This window comes from Ambystoma mexicanum, chromosome 7q, assembly GCF_040938575.1.
Source record: "Ambystoma mexicanum isolate Mex_15411 chromosome 7q, UKY_AmexF1_1, whole genome shotgun sequence".
NCBI lineage: Eukaryota > Metazoa > Chordata > Amphibia > Caudata > Ambystomatidae > Ambystoma > Ambystoma mexicanum.
This window is the reverse complement of record NC_090941.1, coordinates 19,478,941-19,505,315: the sequence shown is the minus strand read 5'-3', so window position 1 is coordinate 19,505,315 and position 26,375 is coordinate 19,478,941. Positions and strand designations below refer to the sequence as shown.

At 46.0% G+C, this 26,375-nt stretch overlaps 1 protein-coding gene across 12 annotated transcripts in view; it reads right to left on the bottom strand.

Moving 5' to 3' along the window:
• The window catches only part of DMD (dystrophin), a 7,616,828-nt gene that overhangs the window by 122,374 nt on the left and 7,468,079 nt on the right, over window positions 1-26,375 (bottom strand). For 11 of the 12 annotated variants that reach the window (XM_069639082.1, XM_069639084.1, XM_069639079.1 and 8 more), the window contains 2 exons: window positions 20,277-20,342; window positions 9,700-9,765 (listed from right to left, as the gene is read on the bottom strand). In XM_069639082.1, the coding sequence (XP_069495183.1) occupies window positions 9,700-9,765; window positions 20,277-20,342 (132 nt within the window). The remainder of the gene's footprint in view (window positions 1-9,699; window positions 9,766-20,276; window positions 20,343-26,375) is intronic. The other variant, XM_069639083.1, reaches the window with a different exon arrangement.

Sequence of the window (26,375 nt, the reverse complement as noted above, 5' to 3'; positions counted from 1 at the left end):
GTGCTCTTGAAGGTTCTTATTTGAATGCAGATCACACTCTCCAGCGGAACACAGCATTATCCTTTTACCTTTCGAGATGTCATTTATGCAACTGCACTGGTAGGCTAATGAACTTCCCAGTGCATTTTGCAATTCTCTGCTTAGTAGGGGACCGCAGACTTATCAATGCATAGAAATTGGCTCATCGTTCCCTGAAAATCAAGGATTAAAAGGTGTGATACTGTGCTTGTTTAGACCGGCTCACATATATGCTGCTGGTGAGGGCACCTTCATTTGACCCAAGATGAAAGCCGAAATTCAGTGAACATCAAACCACAAATGATATACTAATAAGGAATCCCTTGTTAAACTATTTATAGCTAACCACAATCTTGATTTTTTAAATTCATTGTTAACATGCAATTGCCAATGTGATGATCTGTGAGAATTACGTGCACTTCTGCTTTATTCTGCAAATACAGTTGCACATTTCATACCCAACCTCTCCTCCTTGGGGCATGGGTGCTGGTAACCCAAAGGAACAGACGGCGTGATGTATCACAAGTCCAGTTAAGATGCAATTCGGAGGGAACTCTTTTAGGGAGAAAAAAGAATTTCCTGTTGTCAATTCGGGGTGGGGGTTGGAGGTACTGCTTAGGTTATGTCACAAGGCACCTCAGAGGGTGGCGGGGGGGGGGGGAATCAACCCATTTCTCATTGTTTAAGATCAATAATCAGTGGATGTCATGCTCAGCTATTTTCTAGAGAATTGAAGTAACGCATATCAGCTTCCGCTCCAGTATGTGGCACCCATTGGCATAGATCATGGAATCGTGGATATCTGCTCAATGTAGTCGTTTGGTACTTTGATAAAGCACACCCTAAGCTTGAAATAAATCGTAAACATCCTTTCAATAGAAAACATATTGTAAAAGAATCGAACTAGACTGCTCCCCTCCACCTTACACTTCAGTAAGGACCTGAAGACCAAACTCTCCTTAGAACTTGGAGCCCATCGCTGAACGTTCCAGTCAAATCTACGTCTCCTTCTCGAGTCCCCTCCGCTCCTGCTAGCCAAATCAGCTATATCGTAGCCCTACCAGGTAACCCCCTTGGTCCCTGGTTTACGCCATGCCAATGCTTCCCATCTCGGTTTGCACTTTATGTATTCCAATGATACGTACAGGAAAGCATCTTTAACATGAGATTCTGAACGCAGCACAGTATGCTGTCTGGGAGCTAAATGAGATCACTTTACAGAAATCAGTATTTGGGGAGTAAATGTGTTGGTGGGGACATTTAATTGGGACGATGTTACCTGGCACACTAAAGGGGGATGTTCGAAACTTACTTTGTATTAAACATATTTACAATTTGAGGAAAAAGGTAAAGAAAGTGATCTGCCTTGAAACACATGATTTTTTTAAGAGTCATTTTAAAAATATGTGCCAGAACGAATGCCTTGAGGTTCCAAGGATGGCAGCTTAGGTACTAGTTCACACCTTTGATCTTTTTTTTATCTGGATTAGGTTTGCAGAGTTGACTGGAAATTTCCCTTTTCCTGGTCCCTATCCATTCTAGCTTTCAACTTGCAAGTATCTTTGCAGTCTTCCCAAATATAGATTTATGTATGTGTGCAGAAGTAAGGCTCGGACACAAAAGTGGTATAGTTTTCTTTATAAACTTTTATTAACCAGTACAAGGGTTGGAAAAGGACCTCTCTATCCCTAAAGCTAAGAGCAGTTTCCCTGCCTCAAAAATCTAATGAAAATATCAGGATGTCAAATAGTCCCTGTCATGTCCAAAAACCCGGCGTCCGACCCGAACAATAGTACCTCAAATCTAATATGCAAGGATGCTATATTCAGAACTAAAGTGATGAAGACAGTTCTTGTCAACAATCTCGCAGGTTGTTAAAGAAAACAAATGTTCCTTTTCTCTAATGTAATGTTTAATTGATTAGGGATTAGCTTCTTTCTCCTGGATTTCTGCTTATCCTACTTGGTAAACTAGGAGCTTGTCTCCCCTTATGTAGTTTCCTTTACTTTAGATGCACAAAAAAAAAGTCCAACTTTACCGTGAAAAGCCCCTCTTTGTTCACGGAGGGCTTATCTCTAGATCACTCTCCTGTCAAATAGATCCCAGCAAATTATATAGCATAGTCGCTGTTAAAGTTCCCTTTTCCTCTTCTTCGGTCCCAGACCACTTACTCTCTTGTATGCTCTTCACTTTACTTTAGACCTTCATATGGGTTCGTGTCCCAGGCTCGCAATGATGAATTGTACCAGCTTGGTGTACTCTTCTGCCAAGCATAAGGTTGCTTCTTGTTGATCTCTTTTGCTTTCAGGGTCCCAGACCTTCTTATTCTCTGGCTCTCTTATGGGTGCGCAATGAAGTTTCACAATAGCTTGGTTTAATCTCCTGCCAAGCATATATGTGTTTCTGGACTGTCGGTTTCTCCCAGTGTCCAAGACCCTTTTAATTCTTGGGATCTTTGGTGGGTCCCAGATTCAAAATAATGTTGCTGGCCTGCTTGGTTTACTCTCCTGTCATGCATATACTTGTTTCTTTCTCGCTCTTGTCATTCCCAGGGACCTCTCTTATCTTGCACTCTGCAGTTGTTCCCAGATTCCTCACAGACCACTAGTACCTCTCGGTCTGCCTGCGTACCAGTTTGTGTGGTTCACGTCTTCCGAGTGGTGGTGCTCAGCTGCAAGGCTCTGATAGCATTCAGGTGCTCTTTCAGGTCAGCGGCGACTCCGCTGGTCACTCTTCCCTTCTCGGACTGTGCTTTCCGTCTTCAGCCACAGTTGTGTTGCTCTTCTCCTTGTCGGCAATTGCTTCGGCAGTCACTGGCTCCTTCTTGGGAGGTGGGTCTTTTCTCCAGACTTTGGGACGTCTGCAGGGTTGCTTGGGCAGCAAACGGAGTAGCCTTTCTCCCTGGACTACCATTGTGTTGCTGTTCGCCTCCATGCACAGTGTTGCCTGGTGCGCTTCCCTACATGCCGGGTCAGCATCTCCCGGGTTTCCTCCTCTGAGGATGGCTCTCCCCCATCTTGCTTTTCCTCTGTGATTTTGCATTCCCTTTGACAAATCAAATGCCACAAAAGACCAGACCGTTCACTCTGGTTCATTGGAGTGATCTTCATACTCCTGGTCATCATCTTCACAGTACTTGTATTAGAAGTATATGGAAAGCACATTATATTTTGTGGTGCTTAAGTCAAGTCGAGCATACTAGGTAGACTGCCTTTACAATCAAATATATTGGCAGTATTTGGGCAGAGGGAAGGAAAGCTAGGTTGGGGAGAAGAGGGAGGGTCCAACAAAGCGTAGTTATACTGCATTCTAGGGGGATGAACCTCCCTAATCCCATAAAGCACTTCCTCTGCCATGTCATCCTCCCTCAGGTGCACCACCCCCGGGGGGACTATTGTACTGCAGACACATCATCCTGGCCACATGGAAAGGTCTCCCCTTAGGAGAGAAGGGACTGCATCCACAAATTTGTCACATTCCTTTATACGGCACATTTGAGCTGAACAATTGCCCTTTTGGCACTGGATACCAAATGATTTAAGACACAATTGGTATTCCACAAACCCAGAATAAAGTCTGCAGACTTATTCAGTGCAATCTTCCATTTTAAAATAGGAACATATACAGAGTTTTCATGACTTGGCTGGGCATGGGGTGGGAGGTAGGGTGAAGACAAAGCAGGAAAGAACAAGTTACTCTCTTACCTGGTAACGTTCTTTTGATGGGATGGTCTGACGACGTATTCCATATCTATGACAGGTAATCACCACAGCTGTGCTGCTTCGGAAAATCTTTCGGCGTCTGCGTCCATGACATTGATATGCTGTCCTCGAGGGCCTCCGTCGAGCTGACGTCACCGGATGTTATAAGTAGGATGCATGACGCTGATAGCCTCAGTTGTACATTTTTCCCCCAGAACGTGTGGCACCAATCTTCTGCCAGAATGACTACAGAAAGCCTTGCGGAAATGTAAGCTGCAATCGCATAAGAAATTCTGTAGCGGGGCAGGTAGGGAAGGAGCGATATGGAATGAGTCGTCGGACCATCCCATTGAGAGAACGTTACCAGGTAAGAGAGTAACTTGTTCTTCGAGGGGATTGGGTCCTCCGACGTATTCCATATCTATGACAGACTCCCAAAGCAGTACCAACGTATGGAGGAGGGAAAAGAATTTAGAATATAGAAATTTAGAATGCCAAATCAAATTGTAGAGTAAAGGACCGCCTTGCCAAAGGCCAGATCCTGCCCATGGATAGAGTCAAGGGAGTAGTGTCGTACAAAAGTATTGGCCGAAGCCCAAGTGGCTGCTTCACAGATGTTACGAATAGGAACACCCCTCTGCAGGGCAGTAGAGGCAGCCATACCCCTAGTAGAATGGGCCCGTAGGCCTACCGGAGGGTCCTTACCCGCCAAGCGGTAACATTCAGAAATTGCCAAGATAATCCTTCTAGACAAAGTCTGCTTAGTAACAGCTTGTCCCAAACGTCTTCCAGCGTAACCTATAAAGAGCTGATCGTCCACTCTGACCCGGGACATGCGTGAAATGTAGAAATTTAAAGCTCTCCTAGGATCCAACCTATGGAGCCTCTCCTCTTCCTTACCAGGATGCGGAGGAGGATAAAATGCCGGAAGAATGACCTTCTGGCTTAAATGAAATTCTGAGACAACTTTTGGAAGAAAGGAAGGACGAACTCCAATGATAACCCTGTCCTTATGAAACACCGTGAAGGGTGGCTTAACAGAAAGTTCCTGCAACTCACTCACTCTGCGAACCAGGTTCAAATCCCAACCGGGCACCTGGAAAGGTGACGTGGGAACACATTAGTGAGCCCTTTCAGAAACTGAGAAATCAAAGGAATTTTAAAATAAGAACACTCCTCAGACGAGTGCTTAAATATGGACAGCGCCGCCAGGTAACCTTTAATGGCTTGCAGGCCCTTGTGGGCTATCGAAAGCAAAAAACAGACAGAACCACAGGAATGTCACACGAAAAAGGATCCACTTTGTTGCAGGCCGTTTGGCCGAAGGCAACACCTCCATCATGTCCTCAGGGAGGTCCCAATCCTTATACCTCAACCTTTCAGAAGCCAAGCGTGAAGGTTGAGGGATCTGACCTCTGGATGGAGAACCTGACCCCCCCTCCCGTGAGAGCAGATCGTCTCGGTAGGGAAGACGGCGTGGAGGGCAGATGGACAAGTCGAGAAGGTCCGGGTACCACGTTCTCCGGGCCCATGCCGGAGCAATGAGGATCATCCGGGAATCGAACTGCCATAACCTCCGCAGCCCTTGCGGGATGACGGGGACTGGAGGAAATGTGTACAGTAGTGGGAAGGAACACTCCACCACGAACGCGTCTCCTAAAGCTCCTCTTGGAGGAAATTCCCGCGAGCAGAACATTCCGCACTTCCTGTTGACACTGGAGTCAAAGAAATCCACTTGTGGGGTCCCCAAAGGGCAAAGATCTCCAGGAGAATATCCTGAGCCAGCTCCCACTCGTGTGAGATCGCGCTCTGCCTGCTCAGAGCGTCCGCCGTCTCGTTTTCGTCTCCGGCCATATGAACTGCCGAGATCGGAATTTCCTGCTGGATGCCCCAGAACCAGAGCTGCATCGCCTCCCTGCACAGAGGAAGTGACCCTGCCCCACCCCCTTTTTGTTGAGGTAGTGCATGGCCACTGTGTTGTCTGTAAGAATCAGGACATTCTTCCCTCACACAGTCAGCAGAAAAGCCTTCAGGGCAAGCCTGACAGCCCTCAGCTCCAACAGATTGATATGGAGTCTGGACTCCGACGGAGACCAACGACCGCTGACTGTCAACTCGTTGGCATGAGCTCCCCATCCCGTGAGGGATGCATCCATCACAATCGGGATGTAGCCAAAATGGAGCCCCCCTCATCAGATTGCCTTCGACGGCCCACCACAGAAGGTCCTGGCGACTGAGGGCGGCACCTGAACCGGGTCCAACATCCTGCTGTAGGACTGTGACCACTGCATCTTGAGAGCCCATTGCGGAGATCTCATCCGCAACCTGGCCTCTGGCACCAGAAGAATGCAGGATGCCATGAGGCCGAGCAACCTCAAGAACTTGAACGCCGGGAGACTCTGGGCATGTTGAAACTTATGCACCATCTGATGAATGTGATGAACCCTCACTTGGGGAGGGAAACACTGCCCCAGGGACGTGTCGAGCACTGCTCCGATGTACTGGAGCCGCTGAGTTGGCATCAAGTGGGACTTCTTTAAGTTGAGGGAGAAGCCCAGCCTGTGAAGGGAGTGGCAGGTGATGGACAGATGATCCAGGACTAGCGCGGGAGAGCGCACCCTGGTCAACCAATCATCCAGGTAGGGGTAGACGTGAATCCCCCCTTTCCTGAGATACGCTACCACCACCACCATGAGCTTGGTGAAAACCCTTGGGCGGAGGTCAATCCGAACGGCAGGACCGAAACTGAAAGTGCGAGTCGCCAACCACGAACCTCAGGTACTTCTTGTGCTTGGGATGGTTCGGCACATGAAAGTAAGCATCCTTGAGGTCGAGAGACACCAACCAGTCCTGCAGTTGAAGGGCCTGGAGGACTTGAGGAAGAGTAACCATCTTGAACTTGTCCTTCCTGAGGAGCTTGTTCAAACCGCGCAAGTCCATGATGGGTCTCAATCCCCGTCCTTGTTGGAAATCAAAAAATAAGGGGAATAGCATCCCTTGTTCCTCTCCGCTACAGGCACCAGTTCTATGGCGCCTTTCTCCAGCAGGGATTGTATTTCCTGCGCAAGGAGCGGATCCGGACTCTTCAAAGAGAGATTCCCTGGTGGATTGTCGTGAGGCCTCTGCAGGAAAGGAAGACAGTAGCGTGGGCTATGATCTCCAGAACCAACACATCTGAAGTAATGGCACGTCATTCTCCAAGATGCTGCGCCAGCCTTCCCCCAACCAGCGAACCATGGGACATGGCCTCATGTCTGAGCTGAAGCGGCTGCGGCGTTGCCTGATTGCCTGAGGGTAAAGAGGCAACTGCCTGCGCGGCCTTGGCACCTCGAGTACCTTGTTTTCCACCTCTGGTACTCCGACAGTTGCGCCTTTGACTTGCATCTCCCCTCAATCTACCAAAGGAAGAGTAGTATCGAAAGGAAACTCCCCTCCATTGTTGTCCCCCATGACGAAAAGGCAGAGGTTGGCGAACTGCAGCGCTCAACGACTTCGCTGCAGCTTTGGAGGTCTGCAACCTCTCAAGGCTCTCGTCAGCCTTGCTGCCAAAAAGATGTTCACCATCAAAGGGCATGTTGAGGAGCCGGGCTTGTACATCATGAGCAAACCCCGACTTCCGCAACCACGCAAATCTGTACCTTACGGTGCTCGCCGCCATGGACCCGCTGACGCAATCTGCCACGTTCAGTCACGTCCAGACATGACTGAACGGATTCACACATGGCATCCTTGCCATCCGGAACAAGAGCAAGAAAGCCATCCCATTCCTCCCCTTCGGGAATGTGTACAGCCGCCAACGAGACACAATTCAACAGAGCATGAGTGAAACGTGCTAAGGCACACACAGAGTTGGCTGCCTGTAAAGCCATACCCCCTGAAGGAAACATTTTCGTCGCCCAGCCATTAAAACATTTGTCGTCCCTATCAGGAGGGATGGTAGGGTACAACGCCTGTTTTGCCGGGGCTGTAGCCGCCTGCACCACCAAAATCTCCGGAGTGGGGTGCGTAGTCAAGTAGCTGGGGTCGCTACTGGCTGGATGATATTTCTTCGGCAAAGACTTGCTCACTGCCGGGAGACTCTCTGAGCAGTCCAAGCCGCTGCCACCCTTCTCTGCAAGGCCATATGGAATGGCAGTACCATGTCAGTTGGTGGACCTTGGTCAAGGATATCCACCACGTCATCCTGCAGAAAATCCACTGGTGGCGCAGACCACCCCAAGTATTCCATTACCCCAGTCATAAGGCGCCGGTACGAGGACTCGGCGTGGGTGCCAGGCTCAGGCCTACTGAACTCCACCTCAGGAGAGGTGTCCAAACCACTGGCATCATGCAACGACTGACACAGGTCTACAAACTGGCTATGACCAGACAAAATCTTGCCAGGTACCTCAACAGGAACCAAACCTTCTTCCTCAGACCCTTCTTCCACCTCAGAGATATAATGCAGAGGCTGGAATGGGGGTACAGAAAAAGGGACAAAGATATTTTTAGACTTGGCCAGAGCCTTTCTAGGTGTTCCACCGTGCCATGGGGTGCCTCAGACAAAATATCCTCGAAAGGCGTCGATGGAATCGGCGTCAACGTCGAACGTGGAGCCGACTGCTGCGACACAGTCCTCGAAGGCAGAGCCCCGAGTGTGTCCTTCGACCACCTGGGCGCCCATGGCGTCGACGGTTTTCGCGGAGGCAAAGCCTCGAGAGAGTCCCTCCACGACTTCGGTGCCGAAGGATTCAATGTCCTCTTCGAAGACCTCATACGCTCCGGCGGTCTCAAGGGCATCGAGGACCGGGACCTGGAGTGGGCATGTTTAGAGCGATCCACCATGTCCGATCGAGGTTGCGGCTCCAGCCCTTGTGGCGGCTCTAGCACAGTCACGGCCGGCGTCTTTCGACGGTGCAGACGGAACTGAGCCCTGCGGCTGAAAAATCGCCATCATCTCCTGCCGAAATTAATCCCAGTCCGCACGAGTGGAATGCTTGTTGGGACAAGCAACCCGCTGACGGGCGGAGCCCTCGGACGAAGAAGGCGACCATTGACGGCGCTTCTGTGAGTGCCTCAAAGAGGCAGAGGAATGGCAGGACCTACTCCGGGACCGAGACCCCCTGGACCAACGACGACGATGCGGCGAGTCGCCCCTCGAATCATCAGTTGAAAGCCCCGTGGATCTCGACTTCCGAGGCTTGGCCACCTTACCAACAGAAAGCTTCTTTTTACGCTCCCGCAAGGCCTTCGACGTAAGCGACTGGCAGTCTACACAATCATCCGTGTCGTGGCCCTCACCGAGGCACCAGAGTCAACGACATCTTGGACCCGCAATCCCGACTCGGCCGCGGGGTGGAGGAAGCCGAAGACATCATGGAAATCTTCACAACAAACAGGTTCGAAGAACCGAATGAACAGAACTCAGAAGAACCAAGGTGAGGTGAGATCTCCGAAGCGAACAAGTTCGCAGAAAAAAACGGAACTGAGGCTACGGGCGTTGTGCGTCTTACTTATAACATCCGGTGACGTCAGCTCGACGGAGGCCCTCGACGACAGCGTATCGATGTCATCGACGCAGGACGCAGACCCCGAAAGATTTTCCAAAGCAGCACAGCTGTGGTGATTACCTGTCATAGATATGTAATACGTCGGAGGACCCAATCCCCTCGAATGTGCATTTCTAAAACATGAAACCTCCAGAAAGTGAAAGCATTGCCATCTTCAGTGTTTCGGATTGGTATCGGATTGGTACACCCAGCTTGAGGCATCGGTTAGGCTTCAGAGGCAAAAGGTCCTTTTTCCATTAAAAATCAATTTTAGGATTCATTTGATAACTTGGTTAGTACATTTTATACACTCAACATGAAAATCGACATTTTCCTAAAGGCATTCGAAACTAAATATACACGACTTTGAAACGCAAAACAACTTGTACTTTCTGACTTAACAGACCACACCTGATTATTGAGCTATGCCAAAAGAGCAAATGAATACGTACATGCTTTCATTGGGCGAAATGCTGTCATTCAGGTAAGATCCATTGCTGTTCTCCATTTCTGCCAGCCTGGTGGGACAAGTGAAACTGCATTTCAATTCAGAAGTCTTTATTGCACCTTAACATTTCTTGGAAAATAATGGCGAGCATAGTCTATGTACAGTTAATGAAAAGGGATGCAACCTCAAACACGGCAAGGGATTACTTGGATATTCGGCATGCTGAAATTCACACAAAATAACCTTGAAGTTCACCTAGACACTATGAACGCGTTAACGCACTCATCAAGTAAAATCTATGTCCCTCAAGTTTCTAATGATAGGAAACACCCCACTCCTTGTTCGAGTGATTTCGCCCAGGGACGAGTTATCCTAAATTGCAACAGACCACCTTAAACAGCTCAATGCTTTAATAGGTCCCAGCCAGATCATGGCTCAGCTTGCCTGAACTTTAATAAAACCACCCAATTCCCAGGAATCACATTACCTCCTGCAGAAATGAAGAGCAATTACAGATTGGTTCAGTTCCACCAAAGCTTTGTGTCAGTGTGCGTTTTTAAAAATCCTCAGGCTCCTTGGGACAGCACACAACCTTTATTCTCGGTGCAATGAAAGGCCAATCTGTGACTGTGCTGTCGATTAGGCCATTCTTTCAAAGGTGAAGCTGCAGGAGGCAACTGGGCTTGGCGTTCAGAACAGAAGTATTTACTCTGATGCTGCATCAAATATGGTCCCATTCATGTGGGAGTACGGAAAGCGTGACTTTGCAAAACTGTTTCCAGAAGAAACACCTACACATTTCTATAACTCGCTTTTCAGTTTTAAAATAATGGCTAAAAGGCCACAGGCCCCCATTGATTCTCCACCTTCCAAAACACAACACAGAGCCATGCACAGAAGACCTATCTGCTGGACTGCATGCACCACACTCAGTGCATATGAAGCAACAACTGTTGTCATTAGCCATGCAACGCTATGTCCATGTTTTCAGGGTCAGTTTATGTGCAATAATGAGCAGCATTTGTTAATTCAGAATCAGAATGATGTTTCCTAAATAATTGCCAACAAACCCATTTTAATCAGAAGGTACTTGTGAGGAACTCATGATCTAAGTAGTCGATAAGATGTATTTTGTAATGCAAAAAAAAAAAAAAGAAAATCCAGCAGACACTTTCTGTAATGTGCCTAGTGGTCCAGGGCAGATTGCAGATGGTACAGGAGATATGAGGAGAGTTTTCAATTATATCTATTATGTTTGCACGTGGTTCCCAGGTCAATTGGTGTCAAGAAGAGCCAGAACAGTTGAGCACACAGCCCAGTCTATCCCTTCCCACAATGCATCTCCCAGCTGCATGAAAGCCAATGGCTATAAAAAGAAATACACGACCGTCCGCTCTAAGCTCCAGAACCTACCTATCAAAATAGTGTGCATATCTTCCAAATACTGTCTGGTTTATGTTATAACCACAAAAGTAATGGGTGGAAGATTTTGAATGAATCTGAACCACTGGCATTGTTCTGGGCAACCATCCACACCACCGTTTTTTAGCCCATCTATGCCATTGCAAAAGGGGTCCAGCCATATGCAAATCAGTCAGGTACTGCCATCAATGGTAGCAAACCCATCCCAAACTGCTAGGTCAGGTCCCCGCTGCATGGAAACACAAGCAACCTCAGACATGTTTCGGCCTTGTTGGGCCTCCTCAGTGAGGTGCAGCTTGGTTTCCTATGGCACAGCGAGCAAGGAACCCACGTCTGGGCATACGCTCTCTCAAATAGTGAGATAAACTATAACCACAAAAGTGATAGGTGGAAGGGTCTGAATGAATCTGAACCACTGGCATTGCTCTGGGCAACCTTCCACACCACTGGTTTTTAGCCCACCTGTGCCATTGCAAAAGGAGTCCAGTCATATGCAAATCAGTCAGGTACTGCCATGGTGGATGTAGGGTCCATGTTCCTGTGCACTTCGCAAGACACTGGCATCTGATCAGTCTGAAACTAAGGACTATTTCTATCCTCTTAAAAACTAGGAAGTGTACATATTATAATGAATTTATGTCCAGTTAGATAGGTAGACGAATCGGTTCCCCATACTTATTGATTTAATTACACCTAGAGAATTCAGTTAACAGTGTGGCCATTTAACCACCAAAAATATGACTAATTGTATTCTCAAAAAAGTATTACACTAATGAACAATAAATGCAAGTCTATCATTTAGACAAACTGTAAACTTCCTTTACAAATTCAAGCTTTGTGAATTCAAAGTAATTTCCTTCCTGAAATACCATTCATTACCCGCATACTCATTGTAATTTCTTGATTGAGTAGGTGACACGGGTGAAATCCCAGAAAGCTTTTGGGCAGAAGAAAACCCCCCAAACATCTCAGAATTTGCAATTGTTCCTTGCGAGCTTCTTACGGTGTGTAGCAAAGGTTTTGAACATCATGAGTTAAGAAGGTAGTGGCTTTTGCAAAGGTGTCTAAACAACGTGACCAATCCTGGCCAAAGATTCAGATTCATCCAACTCCAACATGGCAGGAAAAGAAGCTGTCAATGGGCATATCTGAGAGGACATAGAAGCAAGTACTTAACACACTCCACTAATGATCAGAGCAATGACCGCATTTCATATTTCAACCTTCGAGTAAGAATGTTTCTTGCATCCTCTAGGTTTGAAGTCTGCATCAATGGGAGGCCAGGCCAGAGCACAATCGGGAAAATAATCTGAAGAAGAGCTAAACGGGTGGAATGGTTTAATAAAACGAAATGCAGGATTGCTCTATTGTGGTTTGCCTTTTTGGATACTGATGTAAATGGTGAATGGACACCATATGGTGGTGTAGACCAGAGCTGCTGGCACTGGTATTTTTCGACCACACAATGTAGCTGTTGGAGCTCCTACCAAACGCTGTGGGTCTTCTTCCATTCATGTATGTCCCGCTGCAGACTGTGTCACAAGACTTTCCGTCTTTGCATCACTTTTGTGCCTTTCCACAGTGGGGCACACGAGCACGGTCGACCTCGGCACCTATGCTTGGAAGGTATTCACAATATTTGAACATTCAAAACAAGACTATCCGCGTCATAGGAATGGGGATCCCAAACACTTCTAGATAAGAGCTGTAAAGCCATCTGACTGTAGAAGGGGAATATTCATTGTGGTCTCCTCAAAGCAGGACGCATACCCAAGGAAGACGAGAGAAGATACTTTTGGCGAGCATTTCTCGAGAGTATTACACAAGTATTGCCGATGGAAGATGAGGTGACACAGCTGAACGGTTTGGTGGACGACAATGAACGGGGCAGCAGGGTGAGGCAAAGAACAGTAGCTGTCAAATTTTGCAGGAAGTAACTCGGGCAAAATATATTGCATCCCTCACTCCACGTACAATGACAAGTTGATGACTTGATAGGCAACGAAGGAAGATTTTGTAGGGTTAATAACGTGCTTTGTAGTTGATATTTATAGTTCTAATGGCAGTCACGAAAAGCAAAGTTACATTCCTGTGGATGACAGACTGCATAATGCTTAAAGAAACTCTTAAGTGAAACTACTAACGGATCAATGCAGGTTTCATACGATGCAACAGAGTAGAGGAGGCCGGGGTCTGTAAACTTTGGCTCCCTAGATGTTCTCAACTACAACTCCCCATCAGCCTTGCTAGTATAGCCAATAGTGAACAATCATGTCAATTGCATTGCTAATGTATCGATTCATCGATTGTATCGATTCATGTTTGCATGATCTGATCCACACCCGTACCCACAATAACTACCATAGCTGTGTCCACGCACTTAGACCCTAGTTTTCTTGGTGCTACTTATACCCAGGTGTTCATGGTTCACCTCAGTGCGTCGTGCCTTATGGTCGCTAACGGACCACTTTAACTGTGTTGTGCCTTATGGTCGCTAACAGACCACTTTAACTGTGTTGTGCCTTATGGTCGCTAACGGACCACTTTAACTGTCCTGTGCCTTATGGTCGCTAACGGACCACTTTAACTGTGCTGTGCCTTATGGGCGCTAACAGACCACTTTAACTGTGTTGTGCCTTATGGTCGCTAACGGACCACTTTAACTGTGTTGTGCCTTATGGTCGCTAACGGACCACTTTAACTGTACTGTGCCTTATGGTCGCTAACGGACCACTTTAACTGTGCTGTGCCTTATGGTCGCTAACGGACCACCTTGATTGTGTTGTGCCCTATCATCATTAACAGACCATGCACTCTAGCCCATACTGTGCTTCGTGAATATCACGCCCTTTATCACTAGGCGCAGCCCCAGCTTCAACTAGCCACCTGCACTACACTTTGCGCCACCCTAGCCAAACATCTTAGCCAAACAAGGGAAGTAAATTGCATCAGCGGACCACACCAACTACCATGTGCAGAAACTTGACCTCCCTGACCCTCCTAGCTACAATCATGACCTTTGCTACCCTCAGCTCTAGTCCCCCCATTGATAGAAACCTGAGACTTAGGGCAAGGCTACCTTGCATTTACGAACCTAAAAGAAACAGTACTAACAATACTGCTAGATTCCCATCTATACAGACACACACGGATAAGCATACTCTAGCTACGACACCTTTAACTCCAACCCCAACTCCTACTCACCTCTACCAAAAGATACGCCAGAGTCAAAATAAGCATACAGATACACTTGCAAGTCATCCTATTCCCAACAACACCCTAACTCTTACTGGATCCCTTATCAATGCCAGATCCATGGTAGCTCATGCAATTGAAATTGCTGACATACTGAACAACAGTAGCATTGACTTCCTTGCCGTAACAGAAACCTGGCTCCATGAGGCAGCAGGACCCTCACTGATGTTAGCCATACCTGACAACTACCAGATCCACAGAGTAGACAGACCCAATGCTAAAGGCGGTGGCCTAGCAATCATCGCGAAAACCACCTTGCCTATCCGACTCACCTCCTCACACCCCTGCGCTTCCTGCGAAGTACTCTCAGCAAAAATGCAACTTTCCAATAACCGCACGCTAGCCATTCACCTGATCTACAGGCCCCCAGGTCCCCTGGGAACCTTTGAAGATGACCTTACTACGCTCATAGCGAATAATACCCCAAAACACTCGCAAACGCTGCTGATGGGCGACTTCAACATCGGCTTCAATGAGCCAGGCAATAAAAATGCCCTTTCTATAACAGCTATCCTAAATGACCAAGGCCTTACCCAAACAATTCTCTCCCCCACACATGCTAAAGGCAGAACCCTTGACTGGGTCTCAGAACTCAACTGTAACAGTCATCACTGCCATCACCCCTCAACTATGGACTGACCACTTTCTAATAAATTTCACTGCCACACTTGACCTCCCCAGCCCCAAAACTATCAAAATGATACCATCACTCCCTACCAGAAGTAAAAAAGATATTACTACAGAAAAACTTATCCCCCTCCTCCTGCCCACTATTAACGGTCTGAAGGACAACACCGACCCAGACACACTAGTAGACACCTTTAACAAAGCTATGTCTCACGCACTAGACACCATTGCACCTGCAAAACTACGCAAAGCTAAGCAAGAAGCCCACCTCAACGCCTGGTTCACCCCCCAGCTTAAGGACCTTAGAAAGCAGAAACGAAAACTCCAAACCATCTGGCGTAATTCGCCCACTAACGACAACAAAGCCAAGCTTACCCAAGCTACAAAACATTACAAGTCTGAAATTATCAACACCAAAATAAACGTATTCAATGACAGAATTACCAATGCCAAATCGAATACCAAGGAACAATTTGCCATCCTCCGGGAAATGGAATCCCCTATCCAACCATCTGACACGGTCCCAAAGGACAAGATATGGTGCACTAATATACAGAATGCCCTATCAAACAAAGTCTCCACCCTCCAACTTAAAATAATGAACAAAAAAGACACCCTCTCTCTTACTGATCAACAACTGCCTCCAGTAACTGAACCTATCACTATCCCCCCTTTTAGCTTTAAACCCATCTCCATCATCGACACTGAAAAGGCCATCCTCTCACTGAATCCCTCTAACTGTAAGGGCGACAGCTGCCCAGCTCAAATAATAAAGGACGCTGCCAGAGACTTAGCCCCTTTCATCTCAAAGCTTATCAACTCATCCTTCAAATCTAACACAGTGCCAGCCAACTTAAAAGAATCCTGGGTCCTCCCCCTTCTCAAAAAACAAACCCTCAATCCTTCTATCCCGACTAACTATAGGCCCATTACCACGGTACCCTTCCTACTAAAGATTATCGACAGAGTAGCCTATCTCCAAATTCAAGAGTACCTAGAAGCTAATCATCTACTAGGCTTGCGCCAATCGGGCTTCCGCCCTCTCCATGGCACGAAACTGCCCTGATAGATCTCAAAACCAAAATGGAGGAATTTAAGGATAATGGGAAAACAGCGTTGCTACTCTTACTGGACTTGTCAGCAGCTTTTGATCTGGTGGACCATGCAGTCTTATGCAACCACCTCAAGCTGGCTGCCAACTTCACAGGAGATGCTATAGCATGGGTCCAATCCTTTCTAGCCAACCGGACTATGAGAGTGTTCTCCTCCACCACCTGTGCTGACCCCATCCAAATCACATGTGGAGTCCCACAGGGCTCCTGTGTCTCACCCACTATGTACAATATCTTCACCAAGCCATTGTTCGACAAGTTGGACAGACTGGGCGTCACCTACACTAATTACGCAGATGACACCCAGATCCTCATACCCCTTTCGGGCAACTATGAAGTGGACTTGGCTCTGGTGAATAAAATTTACATCCTCATTCAAGCATGGATGGCCACACATGGCCTCTGCCTGAACGACGATAAAACTGAAATCCTGCTCCTCGGTTCAGACCACAAACTATCCAAACTCACCCCGGACTACACCTCATTTAACATTGATAACAATACTATTAAGGTTATGCGCGAGGTCAAAACGCTGGGTTTTTACCTCGACTCAGCTCTCACCCTCAAAAAGCAAGTGAATTCCCTCGCCTCCTCAACCACCTACACGTGTAAACTCATCCGTGCCGCCAGACCCTTCCTGTCCAGTGCCAGCTGCCTCACCTTGGCCAATGCCCTTGTCATGTCCAGACTCGACTATTGCAACGCCTTATACTCAGGTGCCAATAAGTCGGTCACTGACAAACTCTAGAGATTGCAAAATAACGCTCTTAGAGCAGCTCTGAACAGTCCACGCAGAGAACATATCTCCAAACACCGGACAGAAGCCCATTGGCTAAAGATAAAGGACAGAATCCTACTTAAAACTATTTCCCTCACTTCTAAATGCCTCAACAATCAAGCACCCCCCTACCTAGCGGAAAGAATCAACTGGAGACCCTCTAATCGACTGACGAGATCTGCCAACACCTTCCTACTCGAAGTCCCCAGATTCAAACTTACCACAGCGGGCGGTGCAAGCTTCCCAGTTAGAGCTGCACAATCATGGAACACACTCCCATCCGACCTTCGACGCCCTTTACCCTACACAAGATTCAGATCCTACGCTCTCAAATGGCTGCACAACAACGACATGCAACGACCCTCACCCTAGTGGAAACGGCACAACCTGTTAAAATGTTGCTCTTATGCGCTTAAACTTGATATTTTATATGCATTGTATCACCTACTGTAAGCAACCATTGTTTTTCTGTAATAGCCTGTGTCAGGCATTGTAACTAAGTCTCGAGTCCTCTTGTACTGCTGCGCCCAGATGCCCACGGGCTCGGAGCGCATTACCAAATAAATAAACAAACAAACAAACAAACAATGTCATTCCAAAACATATGGAGAACCACTGGCTGCGGACCCCTGGGATGAGGGAAGGGTAGATATTGGAGGATGCTAACATGATACTGTTGATATAAGTACCAGCTGACCTATGCAAACAAAATGTTTATTTTTCATGCCAATGCCACTGCATCCCTCTCTAACTTATCTAATCTTGTCCTCCTTCTTACCCATCACCAACTGGCATTGGCAGTATGCAATATGGCTGCACTCAAGTGGTCATCCTCAAGGTTTTCACTCACTACCCTTTAACATACACAGGCTTACTAGTGAAAGTAATGTGCAACTGAGGGCTATTTGCTTTCTCCTGAACTAGTTAAATGGAAAGTTATTTTATTTCCAGAAAAGGATAGGTAGATTACTAACGAACAGTTCCCTGCACAACACTATACCTTGAGTATTAGAGATGAAAGCAATGTATGACAAATTCTAAGACAAACTAGACATGGTGAAACCTTCCAGTTTGCTCATATTTTGGCAATTTGTGCATACCCTGCCTTACATGGACAGGGTTTTCACAGCTCATTCCGCACTCAAATGTTAAACAGCTGTTCTCTTAGCAGTAAGGGAAATCCGCTGATGTTCAGAGAAAATGTGTTGCGTTTAGCAGAGAGAAAAATTGCCTAATGTTAATAGGCCATCTTTTAAATCGGATTTCCAAAATGTGCAACTAACATTTACGTGGAAGGGTTGATCACATGCATGAACTCGCTACGCAAGGACATTCCAGGCCCCACAATTGCTGCACAGCCAGCCCCTGAGAAATACTTATGCATAGACTACACCTACCAAAGTTGCCCAGGAGTACATTCCAGAGAATGGGTCGTGGGGCTAGAACGTCCAACGTGGTGGTTTCAAATCCTAACCTTAGTAAAGTGAGTACTATTATAGAAAGCCATGAATTAACACTCATGCTGTAAATGAGGATTACTGTAAAGGGCCCCGACAAGGCTTCCCTTTTTACCATATACCCTAACCAGCTGCTGGCACGCTTCTACAAGCTTGGGAAAAGCCGGGTCTGGGGGTCTGCACACCAGCTTGACCCATCTTTTATAGATTAAGGTACACGTCCTGCATAAGAGATACTTGATTGTTACCGCTGCGTGGAATTGTAGTTTTTTATTTTTCTGGTACGTAGTGAAAGCAGACACAAGGGAAAACCTAGTTTGCACCTTGGCTCAATAAACATGTTTAATACACATTCTGACTTGGAAACAACTATGCACGATTTTTCAGATAGAAACCACTGACGATTACAGTGTTGCATTTACACAGTCCACCACTGGGAGTAATGATTTTGATTACAAGTCCTTTTGAAAGATTTGCATGTACAATTTTAAGACTCACGCCAAAGACCTTACTCGAAGAATTAATCGACAAAAATAAGCTTGGCCTCTGCAAATTTGACTTCTAGCCGAAGCACCACAGAAGGGCCCCTTGTCGCCGCCTGGAATGGCATTCGCCCTCACAAAAACTCCATGACGATGCTAGTACTCTGACACTCCACCTCTGGCCTGCCTTCCAAGAATTGACTTTAGTCTCACATTATTCTTTAAGAACACCAGCCACACTGCCCTTTTCGTTTAGGCTTCTTTTCATGACCCTCTCCATGGGCCGGCCTTTCTACTCCTATACTTATGAAGCCCACATATACCGTTCCAAAGATTTGCAGCCAGTATGCCACTTATCTACATCCAAAAGACCAAACATTGAGCGGCACATGGGTGAATGTAGCCTTAATCAAAATGACTCCAAGAGGGAATTTCTCCTCTGTGACATTGAAGGCATGCTTCACTCACCTGCGCTCTGCCTCCATCTTGTTCACCCATTGTGGAACATTAACCTCTGTAAAACAACTAATTTCTACCCACACAGTAGCCTATGCATGTACACAAATATGAAAACAATGTGGAAAAGGGAGCCACCTTCCACTTAAGAGGTCTCATAAAACGGCTCCCATGTGCTTCCCCGGCACAGTCATGGTCTCGGGTACGAAGCGCATAATAAGCAATGCGATACCCGAAAGCCATCTCCTCCACTCTCCCAGAATACTTACTGAACAGACTTGTGCTCAACCACAATACTTGTCAATGGCCAAACACCATTTCAGAGACACTACTCTAGCTCTTCATGAAAGCCAAGATTACTTTAAACCTCCTATGCACTTTTGCAACAAACCCTGCCCCACACACTTCCAAGATACCTTGCATATCAGCTAGCACCGGCAGCTCACTACATTGACATCCAAACACACGGTAGAGGAGTCAAGCACTTCCCCGTACAGGGGGGATTAGAACCTCCTGCTAATTCCTCAGCCACTTCACGGCAGCCATCTGCATCAACAATCCTGTTCACATATATCACCCCAAACACAGAAAGAGAAGACAAAAGCATGGGCGGGCAAGCCCTGCAGGCCAGAGACAAGCTGGATCCTCAGGCTTGTGGCCCAAATCACACAGTACACAGCAAATATACGACCAATGCTCCAACGGGTTTAGCTGCAAGTTGCTATAAAGCATGTGCACTCCCTTAAGAGGGAGAATGCACGAATGCTCATTTTCAGCCAGCGCTCTGTGAAAAATGAATGAGACATCAGAAACCTTCACCTGTACGGTACATGGGTGTTGCATGAACAGTGAAAAGATATACAATATTATTTAGTTAAATAGTTTTCCATTCAGTACAGGGACATGAGAACAAATTCCGAAAGGACCAGTGTATCACCAATTCTAGCTGGAAGTACTTGATGAGTCGGCATTCCTCTGCCTTGTAGTCTTACCTGCTAGCATAGTGTTCGATTCGAGAATGAGTATCATCGTGGGAAAGCTGGGGAGATGAGGCAGGCCTGATGGGGGGGAAAAAATGCCAGGTTAAAATTACGGATTAAAAAAAAACTGCATTTTTCATTGCTTCCTTATGCCAATGTCACTTTCTTGCGAATATGAATCGGGGCTCAAACAGTTATTTTGGTAGCTCCTCTAGTGGAGAAAGTGTACTGTTCTTCGACTTATTGGAAAGTACAAATGACTGTGTTGAGCATTTTTTGGAGACTTCGCTCAACGAGTACATATATTTCACCATCCATGGGCTAAGTGTAGTTTCCACCTCGCGTCTGTAGAATGATGCACTACACCTTTCATCTTCAAACTATTGATTGAGCTTCACACTTAATGGCATTGATAATCATGCTCAAATGTAGATCTTTGAGAGTCAGCATGGACTCCCATAGACAAAGAAAGAGGCTGGCCATCCCGCTCTCCAGACCATGTTCAAAAGCAGAACCTTTAGAATTTATGAAAAAGAATCTTTCTATTGCCCGGACATTATATGAAAGATGGGCCTCATGACCAGATTCATACTACTCCTGCTCGACCCCACCTCGAAAGTGTAATACACAAATGTGTTGTCTTCGAGAACGATCGACAAATAATGGAACGGAAATTTACACGGTGGCAAGTGATAAACATTGAAGCTTTTTTGCATTTGAACATGGAGAAACATTGTTACGCTGGTTTATTTCCTCCCCCTCTCCCACACTTGGCAACATGCTTTAATGGTATTCTTTCCGAATGACTTTGCTGGCTTTGTCAACGTTCAATTACACAAGTCTTTACGAAGAGAATATAATAGATGGGTGTGTTTTCATTTAGCTGTGCCTTGGGGTTTATTAACCTTTGCAAATGGAAGTTTACTCTCATGCTGATTTAAAAATAGCACTAATCACACATGTGTGACTGCTCAAGTGGTAATTTATGCCACTCAGGTTCCTACTCGTCCTACAACCAAATAACACCATGAGTCGGGGAATATGTATGCCCATTAGCAAGAGCCTGGGGTATGCGTTTTACTCATGCAGCAGGGAGGGGGTGAGGGGATGAGGCATTGTGGATTCTATCATAATCTGCTTCTTCAACTAACTTGTTTAATATTAAAGTCGCAAGAAGTTTCAATTTTGAAAATATAATGAGGAAAAATGCTATGAATAATGGAATCAGACTCTTTTCTATAAAATATGCCTGTTCGTGGACAGAATAGGAAACCACACAGACTTGTCAAGTCAGGATCTGCAGACTCCAAGTAGCAGAAAGGGCACAGGGGACATCATCTCTAGTTTTAGTACTAGGGTACACAGAGGTATTACAATGGTGTTCTAAGGAGAGATTATGTTAACTTGAATAACAGACGTACAGTACGACTTCACAGCTATGAATGAGACGGGACCAAAAAGATTAGAGAAAAATGAAGCCGTTTTTTACTAATGCCACATTAGGACTCCGGACATCTGGTGCAAACTCGGTGTGTAAATCTTGGAACTTGAAATAGCCAAAGAGCAAGTGGTCAGGGCAGTGGCAGGTTTTGCTAGTAGTGGAGGTATACAGCTCCTCATTGAGCACCATCCAACACCATCTCTACTCCGCGAGCGGCAGAGAGGGCACACCAGGGCCTGAAATAACCCATCTCGAGGCCCACTTCCACCTTAACAACTGGTCATCAAGGATGCCTTTGGTGCGCTAGTCTCTTGGGGGCTGGCCATGCTGGAAGTATTTGGCATCTAGTAGACCATATTGATTTTACTTGGTACGGGTTTGTGTTTCTACATCAATGAGATTTGGGTTTTAGAGTGTGGGTGGTCTATCTCTACTCATATTGCTGTGTATGTGTGCAATGAACTCAAAAATAAATTTGAAATTGTACTGATGCTGAAGTATGGAGAATATGTGTAGGCATGTGATGAATCACTAAAATGATGCTTTTGAACATTTGACTATCGGCACAGACTCAGAATATTTGAATAGTAGCATGTGAAGAGTCCGGAATTAACCTCTGACACATAAAACATGGTTTTGGCTAAATACTTTTATTTATTAATAAAAGGGGTTGGGAGAATGCCTTGCTGTCCCTTCGCTAGAGGAGTTTCTCCATCTAAATTCAAAGTTAAGGATCGGTCAATGTCAGAATGTCCAAAACAAAACCGCCATTTGTGTCCAAAGTCCTATTCTGACCATCAAATTCTAATGAAATACATTTTGAGGTGAAGGATGTCTTTGGCCTTCAGTATTTTAAAAATGTTCAAAAAGGAATAACTCCAACAAAATCTCCGAAGGATTTCCCCTTAATCGGTGGGTGTCTCCCTTCCCCTGGACTCGTCTTAACAAGTTCTTGACAATAATAGTTCTCGTCTTCCCTCTTAATCAATACCAAAGTTACATATATATTTGCAATTGCCTGGTATACTCTGCTGCCAGGAGTTCTGTCTCTCCAACACCACTTTTGATAATTTACCACATTAGCCCCTTTTGCAAATTCCTTTTGTCCACGGTATACTTGCCTTGTTAGTGTTTTGCTCACACTTCCAATCATTTACCACTTCAGTATTGTGGGTTAATTCAAATTGTCCAGTAAAGATTTTCTTCTGATGAAAATGTGCTTTTAACTTCTTACTTTCAATTTTAATAAACGATTTCCTCTCCTTCTGATTTGGGTTGTTCAAACTTTGAGATACGGTGTCTTCGCCAATGTGCCCTGGTGTTCCCTTCATGTCAGTGTGGACTCACCAGCTCTTCATGGCGTTTCCTGCTCTGTTTGCAGTCCGGGGTTGACAGCCGCTGGAATATTTCTCCCTCGCGCTGCTCAGCTTTTGCTTTCCTTGCTTCCCGTGCATCCGTTTGGACTTCTCCTCTCCACAGGGGTCTCTAGTAAGTTTCTTCTCATTTTTTTCCACTGGCAAACGCCCAGGAGCCTTTCACTTGCTTGTGGCATTCCAATGTGGAATCCTTCATGCCAACGACTTCTGCTCAATGCATTAGCCGGTTGGCTCCAACGTCCTTCTCTCAGCCTTTCGGTAATGCAATGAGCTGGTGCCCGCTCCCACCAGTAGTCTGCCATTTCTTTTATGATCCTGTTTTAAATGTCCTGGGCACAGGTGCATGCTCCCAACAACAAGAGTGTTGCCTGTACTCAGGACTTCGTCCGCTCTGCATTCCTCCATTCCTCTTCTTGGTTGCAGTATTAAGGTGTTTCTGGGAACTGTAGTTCCTTTTAATTAACAACGATGAAGATATTGGGGGAATTATTTTAACATGGTTTGAGAGCAAGTTACAGTTTGTAGGTTGGTTTGGAGATTTCATTGAGAGAAATCCAGCACCCTCATGTGAGGGAGCAGGGACAGAATCACAGTAGGCCATTATGGTGTTTTATATGGGAGATTCATCCTGTAGAGAGAAAGGGGGATACCATGTCTAATCCCTGGATACTGTGAAGGCATCATGAAGCAGACACAGACAACAGGTTCAAGTTTGGCCCACAAAGTTGTATTAACTTAGGATGCAGGGTTGGATAAGGCCTAACTTGCCCTACTTAAATAAGGACAGTCTGTGTCTGGAAGTCCAAAGTAAAGTTCTGCGTGTCCAAAACCTATACTTGCCCTCACGTCTAATTGTATACAATGTGTTGGGATGTCGGCAAGCAAACAACACATTTTCAAAGTAAATTCAGAGCTTCTTCCAGCTTGTGGCTTAGAATCAGCTTCCACTTCCACAAGTTCAAAAGGCACAGCGTTCCCTTCTCAAAGAGTTCAAATCCTCCGACTTTTAAACACCCAATTGCCTGGGACAATTCCCAGCTTTCAGGAGGTTGTCATTTTTCACAAGTTCATATAGGCAGTTCAGTTCCTTGACTTCAAAACACATAAGAGGTGGTTGTAAAACACAAGCTTCTTTTCAGTGGCTCTTCTACAGAGATGCACTCAGCCTAGGCACAGTTGTCGGACCACACGGTCACGCAACCAATGCCCCTTCTTGGCTTCTTTTCCATCAACTCTATGACACTGCTTCAACTTGACAGTGAGGTTTGATTCAGTCATCTATGTCACACTTTGTTGCAATCTCCTGGCTGTTGCAAATGCTTGTTTTCTCATATAATACATTTTCCGGAATGCTCTTGGCTATTGCCAATACTTTTTAGCTCATGTAATACACAGTTCCTTGTATCAGGCAGATTCCCAATCTTTCTTTTCTTTTTGGTATGTTCAAAACTTGAATCTGCTCTGAGGTATTCAAAAGTACTTGCTTTGCTTTGCTTTTCACTTCATTCTATATTCAAAAATACTTGCACTACTTTCAGTTCATTGTAAAATCACATTCATTGCCTGACTCTTATATATGCTGGCCAACCCGGTGCCCCCCCACTCTGGTTTCAACCACTGGTTGGCCTTAAGGCTCTTCAGCAAGGTCTTCAACCGCCACTGGTTTCTCCTGTTCGTGCGGTCCCTCCTGCCTTCTCCCAGCAGCTTCTCGTGGCTCTGCTCACCCAGCATTGCTCCTCCTGCAGCTCTGTATCCTTCCAACCCAACACCACTTTGTCGGTCCGGTCTTCCTCTTGCAGTCGGTTACTGGCTACCAGTGATCTCCCGCTTTGCTTCCCGCTGTATAAACTCTGCAATCATGAAAAAGTGTCCGAGCAGTCCTCCTGCCCCTCCACCTATCTGGCTGGAGAGGTCTGCCTGCATGTAGCAGTCCATTTCACTGCCTCCACAGCTGACTCCATTTCTAAATGGATGTTTTCTTTTAAAGCTCTTGCCACGATACGGAGTTCAGGAAAAACTAGATAGTTCACCATTAGAACGGTAGTTCTGCCTTACTCGTGCTGTCCTCCTCCTTGTCCCAGTACACAGATGAGGCAGATATTGGTCTGTATCACCAAATTGAGGCTAAGTGTTTACATTACAAACATGAGGCTATGTCCTTTCCTAGTTGGTCTCTTCCTCGTCCCAGTGTTCAGCTGGCATTTCTTGGTGACAGTTGGGGGGGGGGGGGTGGCGAGGGGAACAGGAACAGGGTTGACAGCCTACAAAGGATTGCGGGATAGAGGGTTCATCCCAAAAGGGAAATAGGGGATACCATGTCTCACCTAGGGGCGACCTTTCCTCGCTCCCCAAGTCTCCTCCACTCAGGTGATCCTCACTTACATATCCACCCCCAGGGTCAGGATCCAAAAGTGATGACCTTTTCCTGGCCACCCGAGAGGAGGCTACAGGGGGAAAAGATGTGCAGACGCTCTCAGGTTCCTCACAATACCATCATTCCTTCCCGCAGGTTATCTCCTCCCATGTGATCCTGCCTCATGTAGCCACCCCATGGGAGGTCGCGAAAACAGTGATGGTGCCATCTGATTCATCACAAACACCTGTCCTTGATTTATGATATTTTGTTTTTTTATATGTTGGCTTTTATGGGAAATATTATCGAAATAAAGCAGAAACTAAATGATTTAGGAAAGTATTGGGGCCATCATGATTTAAGGACAGATTCAGTTTATTGGCATGGGGCAGCACTAAAGATCACAACTAAAGTTACTTTTCCTACAAATGTAAGAAAACCACACATTTTAAGTATCAAACAAGAATACCAATTACCCCAACAATTAAAACAATCCGGGATGTTTCTGACTTTGTAGAGTTGTCACTAGAATTAATGTTACTTATTTATGCAAATTGAACATTTGACTCTGCAGTAAAATGGTTTCCATCTTTTACTGCTTTACTGTATCTAAATGTCCAACACATCTGAACATATTGTAATAATGGTCTTATAGAGCTTACCATTCAAGTACTTGTTTCTATGCGAGAAATTGTTTAGCATGCCCCTTTTACCATAAAAATCTCATTACAGAAAAGCAAGGGGGTGGAATAAAGTTTCTTGCGTCTTGCAGTTGTATTCTTAAAATCTAGTCAATAGAAAAGCATACGCGAGTAAACATCAAAATACTGGGCTCAGGTACACAATTTGTAACAATCATATACATCCAGGCCTGGGAATGGCGATGCTAGAAATAGGACGTCCACTCTTACCAAAGCAGCAGGCTTATGTCAGACAGTTAG